Here is a 21,869-nt window from a genome sequence, read left to right as displayed (position 1 = left end):
TCCGAATACCCCTAGTATCAAGGAGAGCAGATATGTGTGATAAGGTATTGTATTATGAGACGAGCAGATGAAAGAGAGAGAGAGAGAGAGAGAGAGCTCTCGGTCTACGCTATCTGACACGCTGCGAGCCTGACAAACCTGGCACCCACGGGCAGAGAAGTCAAGTCACCCTAGTATAGAGAACCTTGAAGCCTGCAAGACCTATCTATGGCGCTGGTAAATAAAGACTTGTAAATAACTCCACTTGTTCTCGCTATAGAAGCATCGATAACCTTGGGTAGTATTGACATGTTTCGAGGTCATTTCGTACCCATGCATATAGAATTGATTGTTTTCATCTTCCATGCTTAATTTCCAGACATGCAGTGATCTGGGTTCCCAGATGGGTTTCCCCACCATGTTGGGAACAGGTGTTCCTTTCCACTGGCACCCATGACCGCGAAGGAAAGAATGAAAATTATAATCTGGGATCCCCCATCCAACGCCGCACCGATCAGGTAATTGTACTTGTTGTAGATACGAGGCATGCGGCGTCGAAGCCAAAATTGCGAGAAAACACCAACGGCAATGGAAGACCAGACCCATGAAGTGTTTCCATAGTAATTCATTCCCGTGTAGCTCGCAATAATGGGAGTGTTGATTGGCCAATTTCGTAAGCGTGGACAATACTTGCTCACCACCCAATGGATAACAGGCAGACCGAGTCCTATCAAAATCCCCATGGGTACAATGAAGTAGCGACCCTGCAAGCTGTACATGTCCTTGGCTAGAGCCCATGTGATTGCTTGCGAGTTCATACTCTGAAGAGTGGAACCACTCCAGACGTTTGTTCCCACGGGATCCAGGAGCACCTCTCTCTCATTGGTGACAATGACTGTCATGACAACATAGTTGAGAGCAGCCCCGAGGAGAGTACCATATATCTGGGTGGCGAACATGACCCGATGGGGAATCTTGGTATACTGCCCAACCTTCAGCCAGTTTGCAAGGTTGACAGCGAGAAGAATGACCTGGTGTGACCAGCTAGCGAAGTAAAGGTTGGCTAGAGGTCGACCGGGATGAACGGCACCAGCCACCATCTTGGATATTTGGTTTGTTCCCACTCCAGTTCCGAAGAGTCCGTACAGGATACACGAGAAAGGAGCGATGAATCCACCGAGAAGAAGAGAGATTATGTAGCCCCAAACAGGCAGAGTTGTCTCACCCTTTGCAGTCACGACAACTCCTGCAATGAATGTCAGACCAAAAAGTGCGTAATACCACCACATCGGGACTTCTTTGTATTTCAGCATTCCCTGATAGTGAGGGTCAGGCTGAGTTCTCGCTCGTGCCTGCTTCCACGCAAGAATCATGTCCTTGCTATAAAAGATAAGAACATGCGTGATCAATGCACCAATGGCTACATTCTGTGTGAAATAGCCCCAGACCGTACTAGATGTCAAACTGGGCAGTCCAACCTGCGCAAGCTTGGCCTCATCGACGACATTGTCGTTTGTCAAGATCGACGTAGTGGAAAAGGTCGTTCCATTGGTTGCGAAGAGAGAGGTGGACATGAACGGGAGACTCTTTGCGCCCCACGCATTGCCGTACCACAGCCCCAACATGACCGGATACCAGATGAAATACCCAATCCACGAGTTCACCTGTTGTTTGAAAGGCAACGACAAGTATGTGCTCTGGATATATTGCCAGTCCAGGGAAAAGTTCAGCAGACCCATCCCCTCATTAGATGAAGCACCACCAAAGACCTTCGTAAAGATGGATCGGGTATGTACTGGGGCTTTCAATGATGCAAGGCAAAATATTGAGAGGCCTCCGAACCATGTCACCATGTAGGACGGGAAAATTTCCCAGACCAAGGCAAAGACCAAAGCCCACCCGAACTTGACCAGACGTGCTCGATTGGCGATTCGATCGAACTGAAGATTTTGGAATAGCACAACCTGGGGCAAGGTTGACCAGTAGACCATTTCAGCCGGATAGACAATCAGAGGACGCAGAACACCGGCTAAAACAAAACCACAAAGTGATATCGAAAATGTGGCTAGGACTGCCGTCGAGGCAGAGATACTGCGATCGTAGAATAGCCGCTCGATGGCGTAGACCTCCACTCCAGACAGTCCATTGTTTCCCGAGGATGCGATGAGAGATGCGACGACATGTTCTTTGATTCCAAAAGGCTGCCCAAAGTTGAGAAAGAGGAGCGTATTACGAAGCCATTTTGAGTTGATCTTGTCAGGGCGAGGTGTTAAGCGGGCCCAGGCCTCTCCAAAAATGAATATCATCACTGCCTTCTTTGTTAGGATGTCGTCCAAGCTTTGATTCTGTGTTATAAAGGCACATACGCTGCAGAAAAGTAGCCGAGACTTGCATTTGAACCGGTTTGAAGGTGTATAGCATGGTTATCACACTAGAAAGTGCAGTGAAGGCCGTTCCCAGGACAAAGCAGCGGAAGGTAAACGCAGGGTCGCCATCGTCCCTTGTCGAGATCAGATACTTGGAGACATCAAGCCCTAGGTGACTGTATTAGCTAGTGAGATTAAGCTTGATGATGTGTCTATAGCTCACCAGTTTCAATGACAGGGTGACCCTTCAAAAATTTAGTATCGGTCGGGGTGGGTTCCTCTTCCGAGGCCGTGGAGACCACCGTTGTTTTGTCACCAAGTTTCACCCGAATTGAAGCATCAGAGCCCGATCCCGGGCTCTCTGAGGCTTGATCATTTGTCGCCATCTTGTGAGAGAAACAGTTTGAGTTGGCTTTGTCGGAAGGTTTCAGTCAGTACTTGTTGAGAAGGATTAGTGCAGTGTGCACGTAGTTCATTCCACAATCAAGGATTCAGCGCAGCAAAGGAATGAAAAATTCTAAGTAGAGACGAAATTGGAGTCTCGGAGTAAAAGCTTTTCAATGTTTACACTGAGGTTTCGCCCCGATGTTGCAGAGTATATAATACTTCCGGAGACCATGTTTCTTCTCTTCCCTCCTTCCTCCTTTGGATTGTCGACACAAAGGAACCATCCAGCATGTGTATTTTCCATCAGCTAATAGAACCGGATTTTCCACCTCTAGTGTCTCTCATGGCCAATCAGGGCGCGGTCCTCAAGGATGGGAGTAGATAGGAAATGATACGATATGCAACATAGATGGTGTGTGAGCGTCCGGGTGTTTGGGCCATTTGCTTCGCTTAATAGCGGAAATTCCTCTCCCTTGCAGTGGCATAGTATAAGCATTGCCGACGTTATTATGTTCACGGGTTCTGGCGCGTGGAATCAATGAATGGCGCGATAACCACCCGAAATGCCGAATGCAGCCAAATCCGAAAGAGCCAATCAGGACCAGTGCATCATTACGGCTCAGCACCTAAATTCACTTAGGCTTAGCCCGTCGGCTATTTGTTGATATGCTTCCCTCAAATGGGAACTGTCTGGCTTCGTGGCGCATGGGGTTACGTTGGACCTTGAAAACCTTTGTTCCTTCCACGATTCAAGACATCCATGCTGCCTTCCCTCCTCATACCGGAGGTGGCATTGATACAATGGAGATGTTGCCAATGTCATGTTCACCTAAAGTCTTGTTTCATATCTGCGTGAGGCCAGTGGCATAGACTCAGAACAAATTTTGGAACTCAAAATGTGGAAAGCTTGACAATACAAGCATGCATCGAGGCTGCCCTCCTAACTCTATATGTAATATCGGGTCATATCAGCAAGCGAGATGAGACTTTGCGTAATATGTTCAGGACATGTACACATAGTGGGGCGCTTTAGGCCCTTCGGACTCCGGGTTGCGTTATTCGATGCTGACTGTGTGGTGACATCTTCGGAGTGAAAAGAAGAAGAAAAAAAGCTTACCAGAAGGATCATCCTGAGAAATGTAGTCAATATCGTATTCAACGTTAAGAGAGTCCGATCCGCGTTTTGCTTAGGTGACTGGCCGAAAGCGGAAAAGCAAGATCTGTTCTCCGTAAAGAACGGGGAGCTAGTGGGGTTTTATCGAGCGAAAATTTTGAAAGTTAGGTATTGATCAACGTATATGTTGTGGAAGACCTGAGGAGAGAAAGAGGGAGAGGGAGGGAGAGGGAGGGAGGAAGGGAGAGATCTAGATCTATCAACCTGCGGGGAGTCTGTCAAATCAGGCAGCCGCAATGGCCCCGACAGGTCTGAAGGGTTAATTTTAGTCTAAATGGACCTCGGGAGTACACTTCGCGAAGGATATCATTATAGTTGTTCATGCCTCTGATCACGGCATGTACGGTCTATCTGTCAGGATCTGTAGCTTGCTTGAACTTCTGCAAGGGCGGTTTGAATTCTTCTTTCACTTTGTCAAGCTCTCCTATGGGCATTCTATCTCACCGTCTACTACTCCGTATCATTCTTGTCGTCTCCAGGTTGGGCAGCGCGGTCCTCGCTCTTTGCCGAGAGTTCATTCAAGGTCTCCGAAGTCACACAAATTACCGCGTTATATTTGGCCACTAGACTAGCTTGGGCTTTCTTCCTATGCTGAGCGCGCGTCGTTACTCTGCGTTGACGGGAGTGGGCTTCAGTCTCGGCAACCAAGGAGGTGAATCTTCATGCTCATTGCGGTTGAAGGTTTCAGGGACAACGTCGCCCGCCACTTGGTACAACTCCATAATTCCAACTGCAGTCACTGCTACGGAATTCCCCATTAATGTATACTCAGTCATTTCCGCTTTTCATTTAATTTACTGAATTTGCACAGCAGAAGGCCCCGGTCATTGTACCTATAAAGCTAGAGAGAAAGGAGAAAGGAGAAAGATTCACACGCACGGCTGAGTGACGAATTGACGTGCATCCCAGCGCACCCGCCGCAAATGTCGATTAGGATCTTTGACCTCATTTCTCGCATGCAACCATCTCCCATTGTCCATGAGGATAATTGACCCTCTTGGTAGCATCTCTGACGTGAGATTTAGTATCTGCTCTTTCGCCGCAGGTCCCAGCAGGACCTTCTTCAGTTCCGTCAACGCCTTGGCCGCCTCCTCAGTAAGTGGTGTGACAATATCCTCCCGGAATCGGAGTTGAGTCGCCTTGCCATTGGGGCTGATCGTGAGCAGATTGCCCACGATCTCCGTCTCGCCTTGAGACTTGATGAACTCTGGTGGAACAGTGATGCGATAGTTCGGCGTGAAAAGACACTCCCTAGCAAATGGGGACAGCAGCGTCAAGAGTCGATCAACATTCAGCACAGACAAGGTGCCTCCACCACACTGGTCTGGTTGGAGAACCTGCAGCGCGAAGAATCTCGGCGGCTTGGCTTCATAGCTGCAGTCGGTGTGCCAGGGAAACTCCTCCATTGTCTCTGAGCGTGCTTGATGGTTATTACTCTGGAAGGAGTCTGGGGAAGGACGGATATCCCACATCCAGCCGCGGTTGGCGGAATGGGTGAGTGGGAGGCCATGGGCGTGGTTTTTGTGGAGGTTTAAGAGAAGATCTTGAATGTAGCTACTCTTGTCGTCGGGAAAGGCGAGTTGCATGTGCAGGATGCCTTCATTTTGGAGGGTGCGGTTGACGGTGTCTAGGTGGGAGGATTCGTAGGCGAGAGTTGGGCTGGGGACTCGGATGTAGGGGATTGAGGGGATTGAAGAGATGAAGCGGTTGTCTGTCAGCTGGCTGTGAGTATAACTAGTGCGGGTAATTGAGTCTGAAGCGGGAAATTGAGACATACTGTGTCTGAACAGCTTGGAGGCCGTATGAAGAGGACGTGATAATCGCTGCATTATGGCTCGCTTGGGGCAGAGAAAGAGGGTTGAGCTTTGTGTTTAGTATAGTATCGTATTTTAAAATCTAGAAACTAGGAAAGGGCCGGGATGATCTACTAGAAAGGGATGAACGCCGTCCAAGCGCCCGATTCAAAAGAAATTATATTTAGGATTTAATCCCTGTACGTAGTACGGAGTAGCATCGCGTAAGAGGAACTATTCAGCTCGCTGCGGGCCGATGAAGGATCCACTCTAGCTGAAATATTTAGAGTATTTAGCATCCTGCTATTCCAGCCTCGGTACTCTGTAGACTTCCCCAACCCACCTCATTGATTGTCTATACGCTATGAAGAAACCATCCTCTGCCCTGCACACCATTGTTCTCCCCTCCACAGCGGGAGAGCAACATGTCTCCCCACAAGATAGTGATGCGGCGACCCGCCAAGCCCTCGTCAATACGCTCCGCTCTAACATGCTCAAATGCAGTCCTCCCGAAACCTGGGGAGCTGGCGATATCTACGAAACATGTTCTCCGCATCCAGTCCTCATCACACCCGCTCACAAGAAACAGCTGGAAAGCTTAAGTGGGGCGTTAGCTACAGCGATTTTCGACATCGTAGACCGATGGTGGAGCGATGCTGAATCGAGATTTCCAGAGCGCATGCCAGTTGAGCCTTTTGAGGAGGATTTGCTACGGGTATGTCTGAATCTGGTTGAAAAAGACCACGGAGTATGTGATCTCTAATCATCAACTTGAGTAGTGGATGGACTCCCAACCAGAAAGTGTAATTCGCCCCTTTGAAACCTGCACGGGATCATGGCGACCAGATATGCTGCTCGAGCCAGGAGTCAACGGGGGAATTGAGAATTATCGCATCTGCGAAATCAACGCTCGTTTTTGTATGAATGGGTTTCTAGTCACTGCCTATGGACAGCAGGCACTGCTTGATATGGGCGTTGGGCGGAACGGACTCAAGGGCGTGACAGATCCAGAGACGGTTAGTCCGTACTATCTCCATGAAGAGCAAGAGCTAACGAAACAGGTGAAAAATGGACTCAATAGTCTTTACAATCCCAGTCTACCGCTGCACTTCTGTAAGGGTGAGGAACCTGGGTATGATATCCATCTTTACCGCCACTACGCGAAATCGCTCGGGATTGAGATGCGGCTCATTGATCCGACTGATCTGCGTTTACTCAAGTCTCTTACTTCGCCTGGTGGGCACAAATTGTACTGCCTTGCGCGGGAGAATGCTGCCGGTACCGTCACCAACGATGACGGTGAAACCCTCGAGGAAGTTCACCAGATCGGTCTGGAACTTCACCAGAGGGAGCTGGCGAGAATGACGCCCCAAATGCTGCAGCAGCTCAGCATGCGATGCTTCAACGATATGCGCACTATCTTCCTTGTCCACGACAAGCGGTTACTCGGCATCATCATTGAAGAACTCGACAATCTAGTCGCGCGCAACGTGCTCACCGGGGAACAAGCCACCGTTCTCCACAAAGGAATAGTTCCAACCATCACCCCAGGCTCACCACAACTCTCCCAATTTATCGGAGAATGTCGCAATCCCTCCCTCAAAGACGCCTACATCCTCAAACCCGTCCGCAGCGGCAAGGGAGCCGGGATCCTCTTTGGAGACCAACTTGACCAGGATGAATGGCTATCGAAAGTGGAGGCTATGCGGAACCCCAATCTGCAGTCTGGAAAGACTACCTATGTGATACAGCGGCGCGTCGAACACAGTCTCTACGAGGTACTCCTGCGCGAGTGTGACGGTGTGCAGCGCTACCCACTCATCGGTACTTTTATGATGATCTATGGCAAGCTCCTGGGCCTCGGGCTATGGAGAAGCGGCCCAGGGCGGATCTGTGCGCTAAGTCTGGGTGGCGGCTGGATCTGTTCAGTTGAGGAATAGATGGGTTTGCATACAGTACTCCGTAGAGATTTCGAGCTGAATGGAACCAATGATGTGTACTCGAATATTAGGTCCACCTGGGAAACTCCATTGATCGACATGGTGGGTCTCAGTCCTCCAAACATATTCGGTAAAAAAAAGCACTCAGCCTTGGAAGTGATCAACCATTACGAGATAAATATTGGAACGAGCTCGCGGCCTCGGAAGTTCCCGAGACCGAACCACCAAACTACGGCTTTTACGAAACAATAGACTCAAAGCAACATCAGACATCAGATTTGGGGTAACTAGTTGCGAAAAGCATGCATCAATTACGGAGTAGTGCATCGCGGAGTACAGAGTAAGGGATCTTGGAAATGCAAGTCGAAATACGGAGTACGCCGTCGAGAGGCGAGAACCCGATTAGCCAACAAGATCCCGAATTTCGGCCTGCATCCTAACGAGATCCGGCTAGCGCGTTCCTGTCTGCGAAGAACCCGTGGACAATCACTTACGGAGTACGTGCGGCTTCAATAGTCTGAGGGGAACCTTGGAAGTGGCTTGATGAGGGACCTCGGTGGATCTCCATCGCCTCGGCTTTACTAGTACGATCTTGGAAGAAGCTATGCGACCAATCAAAACTAGACATGGGATCAAACATCTTCTGCTATTTTTTTTCGCCAGAGCTCACGAACGCACCAGTGCTCCTAGCGTTGTCTCAGATTCAGCTTTCGGGGTCCCCTTTGGATGAGGAGGAGTTGCCCTTATTCCATTTGGTCAGACATTGTATATTTTCTGGACACGTCCAAAGCAGTGACCTAGGAATCAATCAATTGAGCCACTGTCACAATGTCCTAATTGAATGCTTACACGAGGACCCTCAAATCCCGGAGGGATCCACAATCTTGCGATGCCCAGGTGAGATTGGAACGATCTGGGGGCGATCTTGTGAGTAATCAGATCTTCAATGCTGGCAGTGCAGCTACTGCCTGATTGGCTAGAAGCCTAACCTGAATGTGGAATATACTCCGTACGGAGTTTGTAGTTCATGCCACTCATCCACTCAAGAGATGCGTCGGGGGCGAATTGAAAATTCTGTGCAACCTTACATATGACCAAAGTTACGGAGTACTCCGTACATGGATCCGCAGTCGGCAGAATGTCGAAAGGGAAAGACATGGGCAAAGGGGCTGCCCCATGTGACTGTGTACTCCATAATTATACAGTGATTAAAATAAACCCCCGGGGGGCCCCTGAGGAAGAGCACCAGATGGTTGTAATTGAATAGTCGTACGGGGTACGGAGTACAATGAAAATGATGGCGACCCGACCCGCCGTGGGCCGAGCCGGGACCAAACTTTTGCCTCTTCACGACTTTCCTCAACGACCATCATTGCCTAACTTCTGCAAGCTTGGCCGGTGTGGAGTCCTCTTACTAGATCGGGAAGGGGTATTTTAGTTCCATGTACGGAGTACTCCGTACTCCGTGCGCCAGATCTAGAGTGCGTCCTAAAGGGTCAGATCTGGGGGCAAATCCGATTTCGACTAGGTTGCGGAGTGGTACGGAGTACAATTCACTAGGTGATTCAGGCTAGGCCAACCAGAGCCTAGAAAGCTAGTGAAATATGGCCCCACCGATCGAGCTGGTCTGCAGAAGCTGATCTCGACTAAATTACTAGCGCATTACCAAAACGGAGTACCTACTACTCCATAATGGTCCACGGGTGTTCGAATAGTTGGAGTATGTCATTAGGGGTTTAATATTAACCACCTCTGAGTGGACGCAGCCATGTGAGTTTCCATCTATCAAGGTTCCCGTCAAAGATCAAGCAAAATGGAAGCCAACTGTTATCCTCTCGCCGATGTCCTGGCCATTGCCAGCGTTCATCCCTTCTACTCCGACGCTGTCTATCCTCCTACTCGGGAAGCATTGCCCTCCGTTCTCGCCAAGGCACGGGAATCAGGCAATGACGAATTGTTATCTTTCCCTCTGACCCACAAAGAGAAATTGTACTGCATCCCATCTGTCCCTCTTCCATACTCTCCACTGACATTCCAGATATTCACAAATCGCCCGCCTCACCCTCGACAAAGACCCCCGCAATGGCTACCGACGTGGCACGTACATCAGCACCACAGGTGGAGGCTCAGGAGGAGCGCCTATGGTCTTTGCGACTGATTCAGTTGAAACGCGAAAGCAGCGGGCCGTGTTTGGTTCATTGATGCGCTCCACTGGCGTTCTTGGTCCCGGTGACTGGATGTGCACAATGCACGTAGTAGGGCATCTCTACCGGTATGTATGCCAACTGACGTGGGGGTGAAGTCTTCATGGCTAACACCAGACAGAGCCCTTGACCTCATGACAGAGGTGTTCGAAGCCTCCGGCGCCACAGTGCTCTGCGCCGGAAACGAAATGTCCCTCGAAAAAGTCGCCGAGACGATTGCCCAATACGACGTCAACGCTGTCGCCGGCGATGCAGGGCAGTTGGTCCAGCTGGCGCGACACGTTGCCGGACTTCCAGACGCGCAGAAGCAAACGCTGCAGACGCAGATCACCAAAGCACTCTACACTTCAGAGCCCATGACACCCGCGCAGCGCAGCTTCCTGAAATCCGTCTTTCCCAACGTCGACATCTCCTCCGTGATTGGCAGTGCAGAGGCCGGTCCGTGGGGAATCTCAACAGGGGAGATGACCGAGAGCGCTTCGCAGCACAATTACGAAGACTTTTTATATGACGATCGTCTCATGCATCTGGAAGTCTTCCCCTCTTCCATCCTGGACCCAGACCACACAGACAAGACCCCGTCTGCACCTCTTCCAGACGGTGAAAAGGGCCTGATGGTCCAGACCTCCCTACAGCGTCTCCGCAACCCTCTCTTGCGCTACATCTGCGGCGACCTTGTCTCCCTTCACCCACTCCCCGAATACATCCAGTCCCAACTGACACCCCAAGATGCATCGCACTTGCGTGTCGCGCGCGTCTACGGCCGTGACCGAAACATCAGCTTCGACTGGTACGGAGAGTACTTTGAATTCCCAAACGTCCAGCGCTTGTTCCAGACCGAGTCCTGGGGAATTCTTCAGTACCAGGTCATCCGGCGGTATCCCGAGGCGGACACGGAGGGTATTAACGTTGTGCTTGAAATCCGTCTGCTGCGAGATTCAGGCGCAGGCAAGATCAGTCATTTCGAGTTGGCGCGGGAAATCAAGCTTTTCTTCTTTGTATTCGAGTGCAACGAGGAGCTGTTTGAGCTCAAGGTCTTGTCTGATGCTAGTGGGTTTATGCGCAGTTCGACGGGTAGGAAGGTGATGAATTTTGTCGACTTGACTAGCAAGTGAATAGAGGCACGGGTTAGTCCGTAGACAAGGCATAATTCATGGATATCCATCGATAACTAGTACATTGAGCCGGTCAGTACTCCATACTCTGTAAAATTAAGCCAAAATGATCTGCTCTGGTATTTCATACGTTTTTTGAACTACATATGACGTGTACCAAACCGACTGAACAGGACCCACTGCCAACAAGAGCTGGAAACTAAGTTTCATTTCCATTAGCAACTAGAAGACTACACGTGATTCATAAAAAGGGGTGTGGATCTTGTAATAATTGCTACTGAACTGTTGGAGTCTCCTCAGTTGCCCACTTTTGCTGGAAAACTCAAAATGCAGATCGAGATGGGCTTTCCAAATGACCCCATTTTCCTCCAGCTTCGCAGGCTAGCCAAGCAGTCGCCAGGCGTGTTATTTCACGATGAATATGGCGTTAATGCAAGGTACAACGACTTGATCCGTGATGTAATCCACATGCGGGAGATCCTGCGAGAGCAATTGCCGAGTGTTTCATTCGACGAGCAGGGCTGTCTGTGTGAGAATGCCAGGTCAATTGCGTACCTGGCCTATAGTGGATATAGTTTCATTATCAGCTTCTTTGCCATTGTGGCTTTGGGGGGTATATGTGTGCCTCTATGTAAGTATTTGTCTATCTGGATACTCTGATGAGATCGTACTAAGCTACGATAGCAACGGGGCTGAACCCGGACGAGGCGTTGTACTTTCTGAAAAAGGTCAAGGCAACCTATATCTTGACTGAGGACAGAACGGTCGACATGGCCACTACATTCACAGCACATGCCCGAAACCATGGTCACACGGTTACTTTGATCCCAATCACAAGGGCGGATCCCGCGACAGCGACTGTCTCCAACTCGACAGAACTCGAAATCAACCAGGAGCTGACCTTTCCGGAAACAGCTGGCTGTCTGATTCTGTTTACATCCGGCACCACTGGGCCCCCGAAGGGTGTTGTTCTCACTCTGAAGATGTTCCATCTCGGAGAAGATATACCACCCGCAACGCTCTATCTCGCATCATGTCCCCCGCACTGGGTAGGCGGAACAGGATTGATTGACAGTGTGCTTATCGGTGAAGGCCTGCACATTCTGAAGAATGAAGCCCCTCCAGCCCGATTCTGGGAAGTGCTGAGGGAAGGAAGAGTCACGGAAATGGCGATCTCCCCGACGCTGCTAAGACGTTTGATGGAGTACTACCAGGAAAATATCAGCCCTCTTGCGTCTAAACAGCAAAACGAGTATATTGACGGGGCGAAGAAGCTAGAGCGCGTGATTGTGAGCGGCTCGATGCTAAATCCGTCGACTCGGCACTTCTTCGCTGGTTTGACCGGTATGCCTATTATCAACGGCTACGGGATCACAGAGATGGGTGGGGGTGTAATTATCAACCCACCTGGTTCGATCTATGAGCAGGTATGTGCATGGCATTCTTCCCATCTCGAACCTGGAATATCTCCTCACATAATCAGGGCTATATCGGTAAAGTCATCCCGGGGATAACAGTCAAATTGTCTCACGGTGACCATGGGGAAGTTCTGGTCAAAAGTCCAACCAGATTCTCCCAGTAAGCCCATCTTCCATCTTCCATCCTCCATCCATCTTCCATTTCCCAGTCTTCTGCTTACACAGACAGCTACATTGGCGATGAAGCAGCCACTCGCGCCGCCTTCGACGAGGAGGGATTCTACAAAACAGGCGATCAAGCCCGCCGCGTCGGTGATGATTACTATTTCGAAGGAAGGATTTCATCCGACTGTATGGTTTTCCTATGTCCCCTACGTCCCAATCAGAGTAACCAACCAGACAGTCGTTCGCTTCCACGAGTACACGATATCCATTCCCGAGCTGGAGAGACAACTCCTAGACCTCCCATACATCACTGAAGCGCATGTCCTTCCCGTCAAAGACCACGGAGCTGGCGGGTTAGTAGCCGCCCTTGTGCGGCTTCAAAATGAAGAGGGTTATGGCATTACTCTAAAGCAGATACGCGACGACCTCGCTGCGACAAACTTGGCTTCGTACAAGTTGCCTACCCTCTTGCGGGTTCTCCGGAACGAGGAACAGGTCCCGTTGACGCCGTCCGAGAAGGTGTTGAAGAGGGAGTGCCTTCGGAGATTCTTCCACATCTCTGAGTACATGCCGGATTCATATGCCGTGGAAGGTGTTGAGTACTGCGGAAATAAGCTTGATGCAAAAGCTTCGTCGCGGGTGTTTGACTGGGGAGGTTTGTAAGCTGTCTGACTGGATAGGTTCTCCTGGGTGACGCCTGGTGGGATCTGCAGTTTCGGGTCATCTGATCCTATATATTTCTACTATGTCTGTATAGGAACTCAAGTCGATGGGGAGCAATACCCATGGAGACATAGATTGTATGGTTTCTGGGGAAGGAAGACATTTGGAAGAGGAGGGGAGGGGGGAGAGAGAGAGAGAAAGAGAGAGAGAGCTATAAGAATGGGATATGCAGTGCAAGAAGCGAAGCCACGCGGACAGCTAAAACTAAAGTTGTATTGAGACTTTGTCCAGGTAGAGAATATGCGTATACATGTACTAAAGCGTTTTTTACTGCACTTGTATAGCTCGAGATCTTGATGACGGTGTTGATAACCCCGAAACCCAGTCCCATCCAGATATGAGGCATTCCTCACTACCCGAGGACCCCATGTAAATAATGTATTCTCCATACCTAGGTATCAGTCATATCAGGCGAAAAGACCAGACTCAACTTATCTTTGGGATCATCAGGTTGTTGAGTATGGAGCATCTTGTAGGTGTCTGCCCAACTGGTACTAAAGCACATCCCGAGGTCTTCACCATATCGTATCTTTGGAATTTCTGCCAGCAACTATTTTTGTCTGCCCACTCATTTTCAAACCAAATTGGCCACTTTTGAATAGAATAATCGCTCAATGGCAAAAATTGTCTCATCCGCCCCAGTCGACTACCAAGATTTAAACTCTCTTAGATGTCACGTGCGGATCAAATTGCCAGCCGGAGGTTTCTTACTCCGAAACCTTCATCCGGCAAGCATCATACATAACTATCAACCAGCACGATTCAAAAACCGGCAATTGGAATCCTGGATCTCGGAGTATGTCCACGTGATTGACATATCGAACCCCATTAGCAGATGGGGCAATTGCGACCGAAGCGCAAGGCATCTGCTACTACAGAAACGACCATGCCAGGTGAGCTACAACTACCCCACATAAAAGCCATACATAGATTGACTGACATTGAACTCCCACCATATCAGAAGAGAATCTGAATCCGATTTCATGTGAGGTTTGCAGAACACGGAAATGCAAAGTAAGTTCCGAGCCGACGGACAAAGTAGCACCATAAGCTGATCATGCATAGTGCGATCGCAAACTGTAAGATCGAAATCTGTTTCAGCCATTTCAGCACTGTCCAATCTCTGACACGCCCGCAAGTCCATTCTGCTCTCAGTGCGCAGGCGAGCCCTCCAAATGCGTATACCCAGAGAGCGGCAAGCGGTGAGTAACGCCCGGCGCCGCACCAATTCTTCCACTAAACCAAGTTGTTCAGAGGCCTGCCACTGGGCTACCTTAACCAGCTTGAGCAGCGACTCGCAGAGACCGAGTCCGCTTTGTATGGAGCTCTCATGACGCTCCGATCAATAGGCCAGACCACAACGCCGGTTTCGAAGCCGGAAGTGTCGAAGCAGAAAGCAGCTCGCATGGAAGAATGGTCTCAGTTACCGATTCGCGAGTGGAGCGATCTGGAACATTGGATGACAGTCATGTCGGACCAGTTCTCTGCGCAGTCGAGGGCGACTTCCGAGACTTATGCAATTCCAGGAACGCTTGAAACGCGCGAACCTCAGTCTGCTCCTTATTCTTGGCAGGGAGATGGTCGGATTGATGCTCGGATTGGGGGAATCCTTATGAGGCGCATGATCAGGTGATGCCATCGCCTTATTTTCAGACTATGGATGAGGTCATGTCGTCGCCGAGTAGTTCGCGGCAGGGAGTCGGGGCTGTAGACGATACGGTCGGCGTTTCGGAGTCGGGATCGACTCGAGCTGAAGAGCTATCACATCGAAATCCGAGTCTTTATTTTTGAGTCAAGCAAACTCAGCGGGAGGTTTTTTTTTTTTTTGTAGTTGACACCTCCAGTATTGCTCAGGTGCGGCTGGGCTTCTTATCTGTAACGGGCTAAGATAGTCCGGCTGCTTCAGGTGTCGGGCTTTTTCCTTTTTCCTTCTCATTTTATGTTCACCCTCTTCTGGGACGGAGATTTTTCGACTCGAGTGTGATGAGTTTGCACGCCGCAATATTCTCCAATGAGAAAAGGATAAGGGCGAGTGTGCAAGGCTTACGGAGTGCAGGAAATATGTACATCGGGATAAGGCCGCAGTCCCACACGAAGCGGAAACGGTGGAGCCCGAGGGTTTGAGCATAAACTCCACACATCATCAACCCAGAATCCCCCAAAACTCGGAGTACGGAGCACATTGAACAGCCCGGAGCAGGGTCCAGCTACGGAGTACATGAGTGAGACAATTCTCCGTCTTCACTACTTCGTACGGAGTATCATATACTTTAAATGAGCACGGAGGGCACCGCACTCAGAGGCCATGACCCCCTCCGACGATCTCATTGGCGGATCTGGGTGATTGCAGCCAAACGGGACACGGAGCACAGACTTCATACAGTGTGGGAATCAGCGTGAAACGTCCGTCGAACTAAAAGCCCGGACCTGCATTCGAGGGTTTCACTCAAATTCTTCCATTGCATCATGGTATTCAGCTTCTGTTAGGGGTGACTTGTTGACAGCGGATGGGATAGCAGTGATGCAGGAGACACGCAGGAGAGGCGGTAGGGACACCACGTTAGACAGGAACACGTCGGTAGCCCCTCCATACTCCGTACGGTGTACTAAGGCACACATATCGGGACCTTACAGGGCAAACAAATACTTGGATACCGGACCCCTGCCAAGGATCGAATATTGTGTAGTGTAGTGTGTGTAGTGTGTACTTCGGACTCGAAAGAGGCAAAGAGGCGAATAATTCAAAGTCTGGATGAACCACTCCAGACCGAACACTGGGCCCTTTGGAAAGAAAATGGGGCTTCTAGACTTGAAAGAGACTGGACGAGACTGGACGAGACTGGAGCCAACTGGAGCCAGACCCGATGATTGTTGGGCTGCGTAGTGAAATCCTTTGGGACGGAAGAGAAGGTTCGCACTTGCACTGGTCGAACTCCTAAGCGCCCCCGTAAGGGACCTCGCCCCCTGCTCTTCTCTCGTCTCTCCAACCTCTGCATTTTTTAGTTCCTTCATTCTCTCCTTTTGTTTGTGCAGTGATCTGAGATCCTCGACTCATCCTTCTGATCGCATTCCTTAGATCCTCTCTTTTGCTGTGCAAAACCCTGAGGACCTCGACATTCATTTTTTAAATCGAAGTGCAAGACATTTCATCGGACTAAAATCTGCATCTCACGATATTATCACGATATCTCACCATATTTGACTGCAATATCTGACATCTGACATTCTTTACCGCAATCGTCAACCCAAAATTCCATTGCCGCGTTCGCGATCGCAAGCGGACTTCTAAATCCAAATTACACAGCGTTTGCCGAAGCAATCGCCGATCGCACCATTTTCATCCAGCGAGGTGATTCAAAACACCCAAGCGCACCATGTCGAACCTGTCGCGCGCCTTCACCCGGCGTAATAAGCGACCGGAAGTGTCCGCACCCATGCCATACCGCGGCGAGGGGCATGTGCGACTGAATTCGGGAACCATCAAGCGGGGCAATATATCAGGCCCCGTCCAGCTGCTGTCCACCACCAACATGCTGGCCTACAACGCGCCCGATCTCAACTCCGCTTCATCTTCGGCCTCTTCGCTCCGCTCCGACGACGCCATGTCTCCCCAGAGCTACGCTTCTTCCATGACCTCGCCAGATGTCTCTCCTCACGAGAGCTCGCCCGAGCCTAACCCTCTGACATCTTACTTCCCCAAGCGCTCGGCCACCGTCACCAGCCACCCGCGCTCTTCCACATCGTCGACCGAGGCCCCCGTGGTGCCGAAGCGCGCCCTGTCCCACACTAAGCGCTCGCACCAAGAACTCGCTCGCAAGCGATCGGTCTCCCGGATGTCGCCTCCGCCATTGAATGCCCCGCGCAGCACGCCTGCCATTCGCGCCTCGCAGGACTTCTTCCAGCCTGAGCCTCATCCTTTCAGCAAGGAACTGGAGCAGGTGAATGAGGTGGCTGAGGAATTTGGTGGGTTGAATCTACTTGATGAGGAAGAGCGGATCCTTCACACGAAAGGCCTCAAGAAGTTCTCTGTGGAGGATTATCTGGTGGAGGTCGAGGAACTCTACGGCAGCATTTTCGATGGTGATAACCGTGGATCCCTGTACACATCCTGGTTCTAAAGCCTACGGTTGACCCGGGCTTACGACTTTGCGGACAAGGACTGGATTCTCTTCCGCCACGACGACCAACTCTTATTCTCTCTCTTACGACTGCTTTTTACACGATACCATGGGAGGCCCTTCTTGTGCCCGCGTTCATTCCTTTTCAAATTCACGGTTCGGGGATTCTTTATCTTTATCTTTCTTCTCTTCTTGTAGATAGTCTTTTTCATTGATCCTTTTTGCGACTATGCGATTATATCTTTTACCGCAGAGTATTGTCCAAAGAAAAAACAAAAACATTCTATTGAGAAACAATCAAATAGTCTTATATCCATTTTGTATTAAAAAAAAAAACAATAGAACAATCAACAATCAGAATGAGCACATGATGACCTAAGCACAATCACCCAATGAGGCGGTAGGGCTCACCGACACGGTCACGGGTGCTCCGCAGGCTCCACAGCAAACGAAAGGAAAAATTTCACTCTATCGGACTTCAACATCACGACCGTTCTGTCTGCATCCTTATTTACTACTATATTACCAGACACAAACTGTCATCGGATGCAGACAGATGCTCTCCTTTCATCCCCTATTCCCAGTAGCATAAGTCCCAAGACCTCGACGTGAGGTGTCGTGTGCTTGGACCAGGCTTCGATAAGCTCCGGTCCCCTCAAACATTGAACCAGTCGACTGCATATTGGAAGAAGCCAATGTCACTGCACTCGTCGACCTAGAACCCCATCTCGACTTTATTCCCTTTCGGCCATGGTATCCCTTGCCACAACTTCCAGAACCCCGGCGCTTACGGCTACGCCTTCACAACGATCCAAAATGCTTTCGGCCCCATCTCCCGTCCCTATCCTCAAGACCTCCAAGTCTTCCAACGCGGCTCCTTCTGTCGGCTCGAAACGAAAAATGAGCGACATGGACCTCGAGATCTCGCCCTCTTCCGACACACCGGATCAGGAGGAGACTCGCATCAAGAAAAGGCCTCGCGTGCAGTTCGATACCGATGTTAAGACCCACGAAGATACCTCGTCGGAGAAGAGTCCGGCTGTCGTTCGAGAGGAGGTCCGCAGTGCCATTCATCGACATGTCACGTTGTCCGAGAGCGAAGGCTATGATCACATCAAGGGCATTTTCACCGCCGATCCCAAGAAGCAGGGCGATGACAGCTTGCTGGCGTATGACATGCCTACACCTACATCTTTGAAGAATCATCTCATGGGACTCCTATCGCATGTCGCCTCTCTAGACCGATCCTGCAGTGGGTTAGTCAATGCTGTCATCAACAGCGAATGGCTCGGCCGAGATGATGCCTATGTCAAGCTCTTCATCAGGTTTCTGGGGAATCTTGCCGCTGCACAGGGTTCTTACCTTGCCCCCGTGCTGAAGATGCTCACTGCCAATATGGCCACTGTCCCTCGAGGCGTCGGCCGACTTCCTGACTATGAGGTCGTGTCGGCTTCGATCATTCACACTCGCGTTCACATGGCATTGCGCCACATTCTAAAACTCATCCCCGCTGGAAGTGGAGCTTTGTCTCCGATTCTGTCCTCGCAGTTCCCCTTCGATTCGGATCCCGCCAACGCGAACGTTACCTACACTCGGAACCTGATTCAGATGATTACCTATGCCCCAGAGCTTCAGTCCGACATCCTGGCCCTTGTCACGGAGAAGCTGGTCAAAATCGATGTCCAAATCCAGGTTGATATGGAAGACTACGAAGATGAGATTGGTGACAACCTCGTTCACGCCGCTGAGGAGGAAGAGGAAGACGATGACTCGGTTGCAAGCGATGATTCCGATGATGAAGACGACGACGCCAAATCCGGCAAGAAGATCAAGGAAAACATCAGCAAGGTTGACGGCATGATCGACCTTCTCTTCGAGTACTTCAGCACGCCGTTCTCCTCTAACAACCTGGACGACAAGGAGAACGCCTTGGACCTTCTCCTCAGCCATTTCCAGACCATTATTCTCCCCACCTACCGGTCCCGTCACACTCAATTCCTCCTATTCCACTTCTCCCAGGCATCACCCGTGCTTATAGATCGTTTCGCTTCTACATTTGTGCAAATCCTCTTCAACAAGCTGCAGCCGGGCATCGTGCGCCAGTCCGCTGCTGCATACTTGGCCAGCTTCGTTGCCCGTGGTGCTCACATCTCCGGCGACGTGGTCCGCGACGTCTTCGATCTGCTCCTCACCCACCTCAACAGCTTGCGAGCTGACTATGAGAACACCTGCCGTGGTCCCGACCTCCGCCGCTACGGCCCCTTCTATTCCACCGCCCAGGCCATTCTCTACATCTTCTGCTTCCGCTGGCGTGACCTGACGACTGCGGCCGCGGATGGCGATACTTACGATCAGGTGGATGAGCTTGAACCCACCCAGATCACCTTCCCACCCAATATTAAAGAGTTCCTTCACAAGTGCATCTACTCGCGACTCAACCCTCTCAAGGTGTGCTCACCGGCCATTGTTGCCGAGTTTGCCCGTATCACCCACCACTTCCAATTCCTTTATGTCTACCCTCTCCTCGAGACCAACAAACGCATGCGCATAACTGCTTTCCGCAGCATCTCCACCCTCGCAGATCCCCGCTTCAGCCATGTCGGTCGTGAAATCCGTGCTGGCGATAACAGCGGTTACCAGCTGGACGCATACTTCCCCTTCGACCCATATCAACTTCCCCGTAGCCGACGCTGGCTCGAGGGCGATTACGTTGAGTGGCGTGGGATTCCGGGTCTCGACGATGCGGATGACTCTGACAGTGGAGCCGACGAGTCTGACGACGAGGATGGTGAAGATGTCACTGAGACCGATGAGGAGTGAAGCATTTCCTTTCTACCAACCAATCCAACGTGATTGGATCTCTGTTACTTCAGCGCGGCGTTTGGGATTTCCACATCTGATCTTTTGTTAAATTTGCCCAAAAGTTCCCTGATACCTTATGATTGATGATATCGTGATTGAGCGTGGCATACCTGCCCATGTACTACCACAGTGCCTAGCTTCAAAAAATGGGAATTAATTGAAAATTTACGCCTTCATCCTAGGAACTCCCTTGAAAAATCCCCCGGAACATTTCTCACATCTCACCACCATGGTGATTCTTCCAACTCCCCGCATAATGATGCGTTACCAGCGCCACACCACTCCCATTCACATAGTTATTACTTGACGCCGCAAACGCAAACCCAGGCAAAATCAACACATCCTCAACAAGCGCCGGCTCCATCAACTTCGATATCGACTCCATATCAACCACCTCACCCCTAATCATCTCCAAACTCCTCAACACACCCCCAGTCAACCTCCTCGGCCCCGTGAGATCAATAATATCCCCCACCATCTCAATCGTCAACCCATCAACCCCAACCCCAAACAAAAGCCCCTTATCCCTAACAGCCGCCACAATCTCATCAATAACAACCCCCAAATGCACACATCCGGCCCTCGCCATAATCGTCCAACTAGCAAATTGCCGAATGAAATTATCCCCCCACCCAACATCAAACTCCCACCCAACAACCAACCCCACGTCCGCACGCTGATACTCTTTAGGAATATACTCCGCGATAGGCATCTCGCACGAAACATCCAAATCAGACCACACGCCCCCTTCCGCGAACAGAAGCAGATAGCGAAGGAAATCGGCTTTCAGGATTGGAATCTGTAGTGCTAGGTACGTGTATACGATATCGGGGCGGTGGGCATAATGATAGGAAACGTATTCGTCGCCCGTTTCATCGGTCAGGATCTGCGTGTCGTGCAACGGGTTTTTGTGGAGACATTCTCGAAGCCAGGTCTCGGATTGGTCGCTTAGTCCTTTCGGTCCGGTCTTGTACCAGAGTTTTGGAGGGATTGATGGGCCATGCTTCTGTGTTTGTGTTTGTGTTTGTATGTATGGCTCGGTTTGAGTGTAGTTGTAGAGGATGAAGAAGATTGTCGCGAGGAGTACTATTGATGTTGTTGAGCATTTGGTGAATGTGCCTGGCATCTTGAAAGACGACTTGTACAGGTAGATGCGTTTGGCAGAGCTCGAGGTCCAGAAATTTCTACAATTACGAGGCTTGGCGTATATGTATGTTTTTTCTCCCCTGTCCTGGTTAACCGATTAACCTATTTTTAAGTAAATGTAAGACCCTGAGACCCCTGAAGGATATTGGGGATTTTGTAAATGAGATTGATTGCTTTCATTGGTCGGGTGGGCTGAATCGAGCTAATTGAAGCCACAGACTACTGGAGGCCCACTGCACTATTTGACTGTGAAACTAGTGTTTGGTGAATATAGTGACACATCTACAAATATGTCCAGGAGTGCTTCGTACAAGTGCTGGTTAGTCCTCTTGGTGAGGTTAGCCTTTGCCTTATTCGATGATTGTCCATCTCTCCAACATTTCATACGCCAACAACTATGAGCACATAGGCAGTAACTCTATGATTCTTGAATTTGAAGGTTTTGTGGGATTTTGACAGTAATTGAAGTTAATAGAAGC

The 21,869-nt window shown here is 50.3% G+C and overlaps 9 protein-coding genes across 9 annotated transcripts; 6 read left to right on the top strand and 3 right to left on the bottom strand.

The window, feature by feature from the left end:
• Positions 1-347: 347 nt before the first annotated feature.
• On the bottom strand, positions 348-2,731 carry N7506_004813 (OPT family oligopeptide transporter; the record flags this gene model as incomplete). Its single annotated transcript, XM_056954107.1, has 3 exons — positions 348-2,287; positions 2,346-2,513; positions 2,569-2,731. The coding sequence occupies 3 exons, from the start codon at positions 2,729-2,731 to the stop codon at positions 348-350; spliced, it is 2,271 nt and encodes a 756-aa protein (XP_056812996.1).
• Positions 2,732-4,775: 2,044 nt separating this feature from the next.
• Positions 4,776-5,735, bottom strand: N7506_004812 (uncharacterized protein; the record flags this gene model as incomplete). Its single annotated transcript, XM_056954106.1, has 2 exons — positions 4,776-5,617; positions 5,684-5,735. The coding sequence occupies 2 exons, from the start codon at positions 5,733-5,735 to the stop codon at positions 4,776-4,778; spliced, it is 894 nt and encodes a 297-aa protein (XP_056812995.1).
• A 328-nt stretch (positions 5,736-6,063) lies between these two features.
• N7506_004811 (uncharacterized protein) lies at positions 6,064-7,639 on the top strand (the record flags this gene model as incomplete). The annotated part of the gene is made up of 2 exons (XM_056954105.1): positions 6,064-6,414; positions 6,479-7,639. 2 exons carry the CDS (start codon positions 6,064-6,066, stop codon positions 7,637-7,639), a joined length of 1,512 nt encoding a protein of 503 aa, XP_056812994.1.
• Positions 7,640-9,452: 1,813 nt separating this feature from the next.
• Positions 9,453-10,958, top strand: N7506_004810 (uncharacterized protein; the record flags this gene model as incomplete). Its single annotated transcript, XM_056954104.1, has 3 exons — positions 9,453-9,628; positions 9,678-9,911; positions 9,965-10,958. The coding sequence occupies 3 exons, from the start codon at positions 9,453-9,455 to the stop codon at positions 10,956-10,958; spliced, it is 1,404 nt and encodes a 467-aa protein (XP_056812993.1).
• Positions 10,959-11,285: 327 nt separating this feature from the next.
• On the top strand, positions 11,286-13,204 carry N7506_004809 (ANL family adenylate-forming protein; the record flags this gene model as incomplete). The annotated part of the gene is made up of 4 exons (XM_056954103.1): positions 11,286-11,571; positions 11,643-12,385; positions 12,586-12,727; positions 12,780-13,204. The coding sequence occupies 4 exons, from the start codon at positions 11,286-11,288 to the stop codon at positions 13,202-13,204; spliced, it is 1,596 nt and encodes a 531-aa protein (XP_056812992.1).
• An 895-nt stretch (positions 13,205-14,099) lies between these two features.
• Positions 14,100-14,897, top strand: N7506_004808 (transcriptional regulator family TF; the record flags this gene model as incomplete). Its single annotated transcript, XM_056954102.1, has 5 exons — positions 14,100-14,157; positions 14,263-14,278; positions 14,330-14,343; positions 14,427-14,466; positions 14,519-14,897. The coding sequence occupies 5 exons, from the start codon at positions 14,100-14,102 to the stop codon at positions 14,895-14,897; spliced, it is 507 nt and encodes a 168-aa protein (XP_056812991.1).
• Positions 14,898-16,638: 1,741 nt separating this feature from the next.
• N7506_004807 (uncharacterized protein) lies at positions 16,639-17,382 on the top strand (the record flags this gene model as incomplete). The annotated part of the gene is made up of 1 exon (XM_056954101.1): positions 16,639-17,382. One exon carries the CDS (start codon positions 16,639-16,641, stop codon positions 17,380-17,382), a length of 744 nt encoding a protein of 247 aa, XP_056812990.1.
• An 816-nt stretch (positions 17,383-18,198) lies between these two features.
• Positions 18,199-20,202, top strand: N7506_004806 (rDNA-binding RNA polymerase I transcriptional factor; the record flags this gene model as incomplete). Its single annotated transcript, XM_056954100.1, has 1 exon — positions 18,199-20,202. The coding sequence occupies one exon, from the start codon at positions 18,199-18,201 to the stop codon at positions 20,200-20,202; it is 2,004 nt and encodes a 667-aa protein (XP_056812989.1).
• Positions 20,203-20,458: 256 nt separating this feature from the next.
• Positions 20,459-21,370, bottom strand: N7506_004805 (uncharacterized protein; the record flags this gene model as incomplete). Its single annotated transcript, XM_056954099.1, has 1 exon — positions 20,459-21,370. The coding sequence occupies one exon, from the start codon at positions 21,368-21,370 to the stop codon at positions 20,459-20,461; it is 912 nt and encodes a 303-aa protein (XP_056812988.1).
• Positions 21,371-21,869: the final 499 nt, after the last annotated feature.

This window comes from Penicillium brevicompactum (assembly GCF_028827555.1).
Source record: "Penicillium brevicompactum strain IBT 35665 chromosome Unknown utg000003l_segment0_segment0, whole genome shotgun sequence".
Classification (NCBI taxonomy): domain Eukaryota; kingdom Fungi; phylum Ascomycota; class Eurotiomycetes; order Eurotiales; family Aspergillaceae; genus Penicillium; species Penicillium brevicompactum.
Note: the sequence above shows the minus strand (reverse complement) of the source record. Positions and strands in the feature narration are given on the sequence as shown.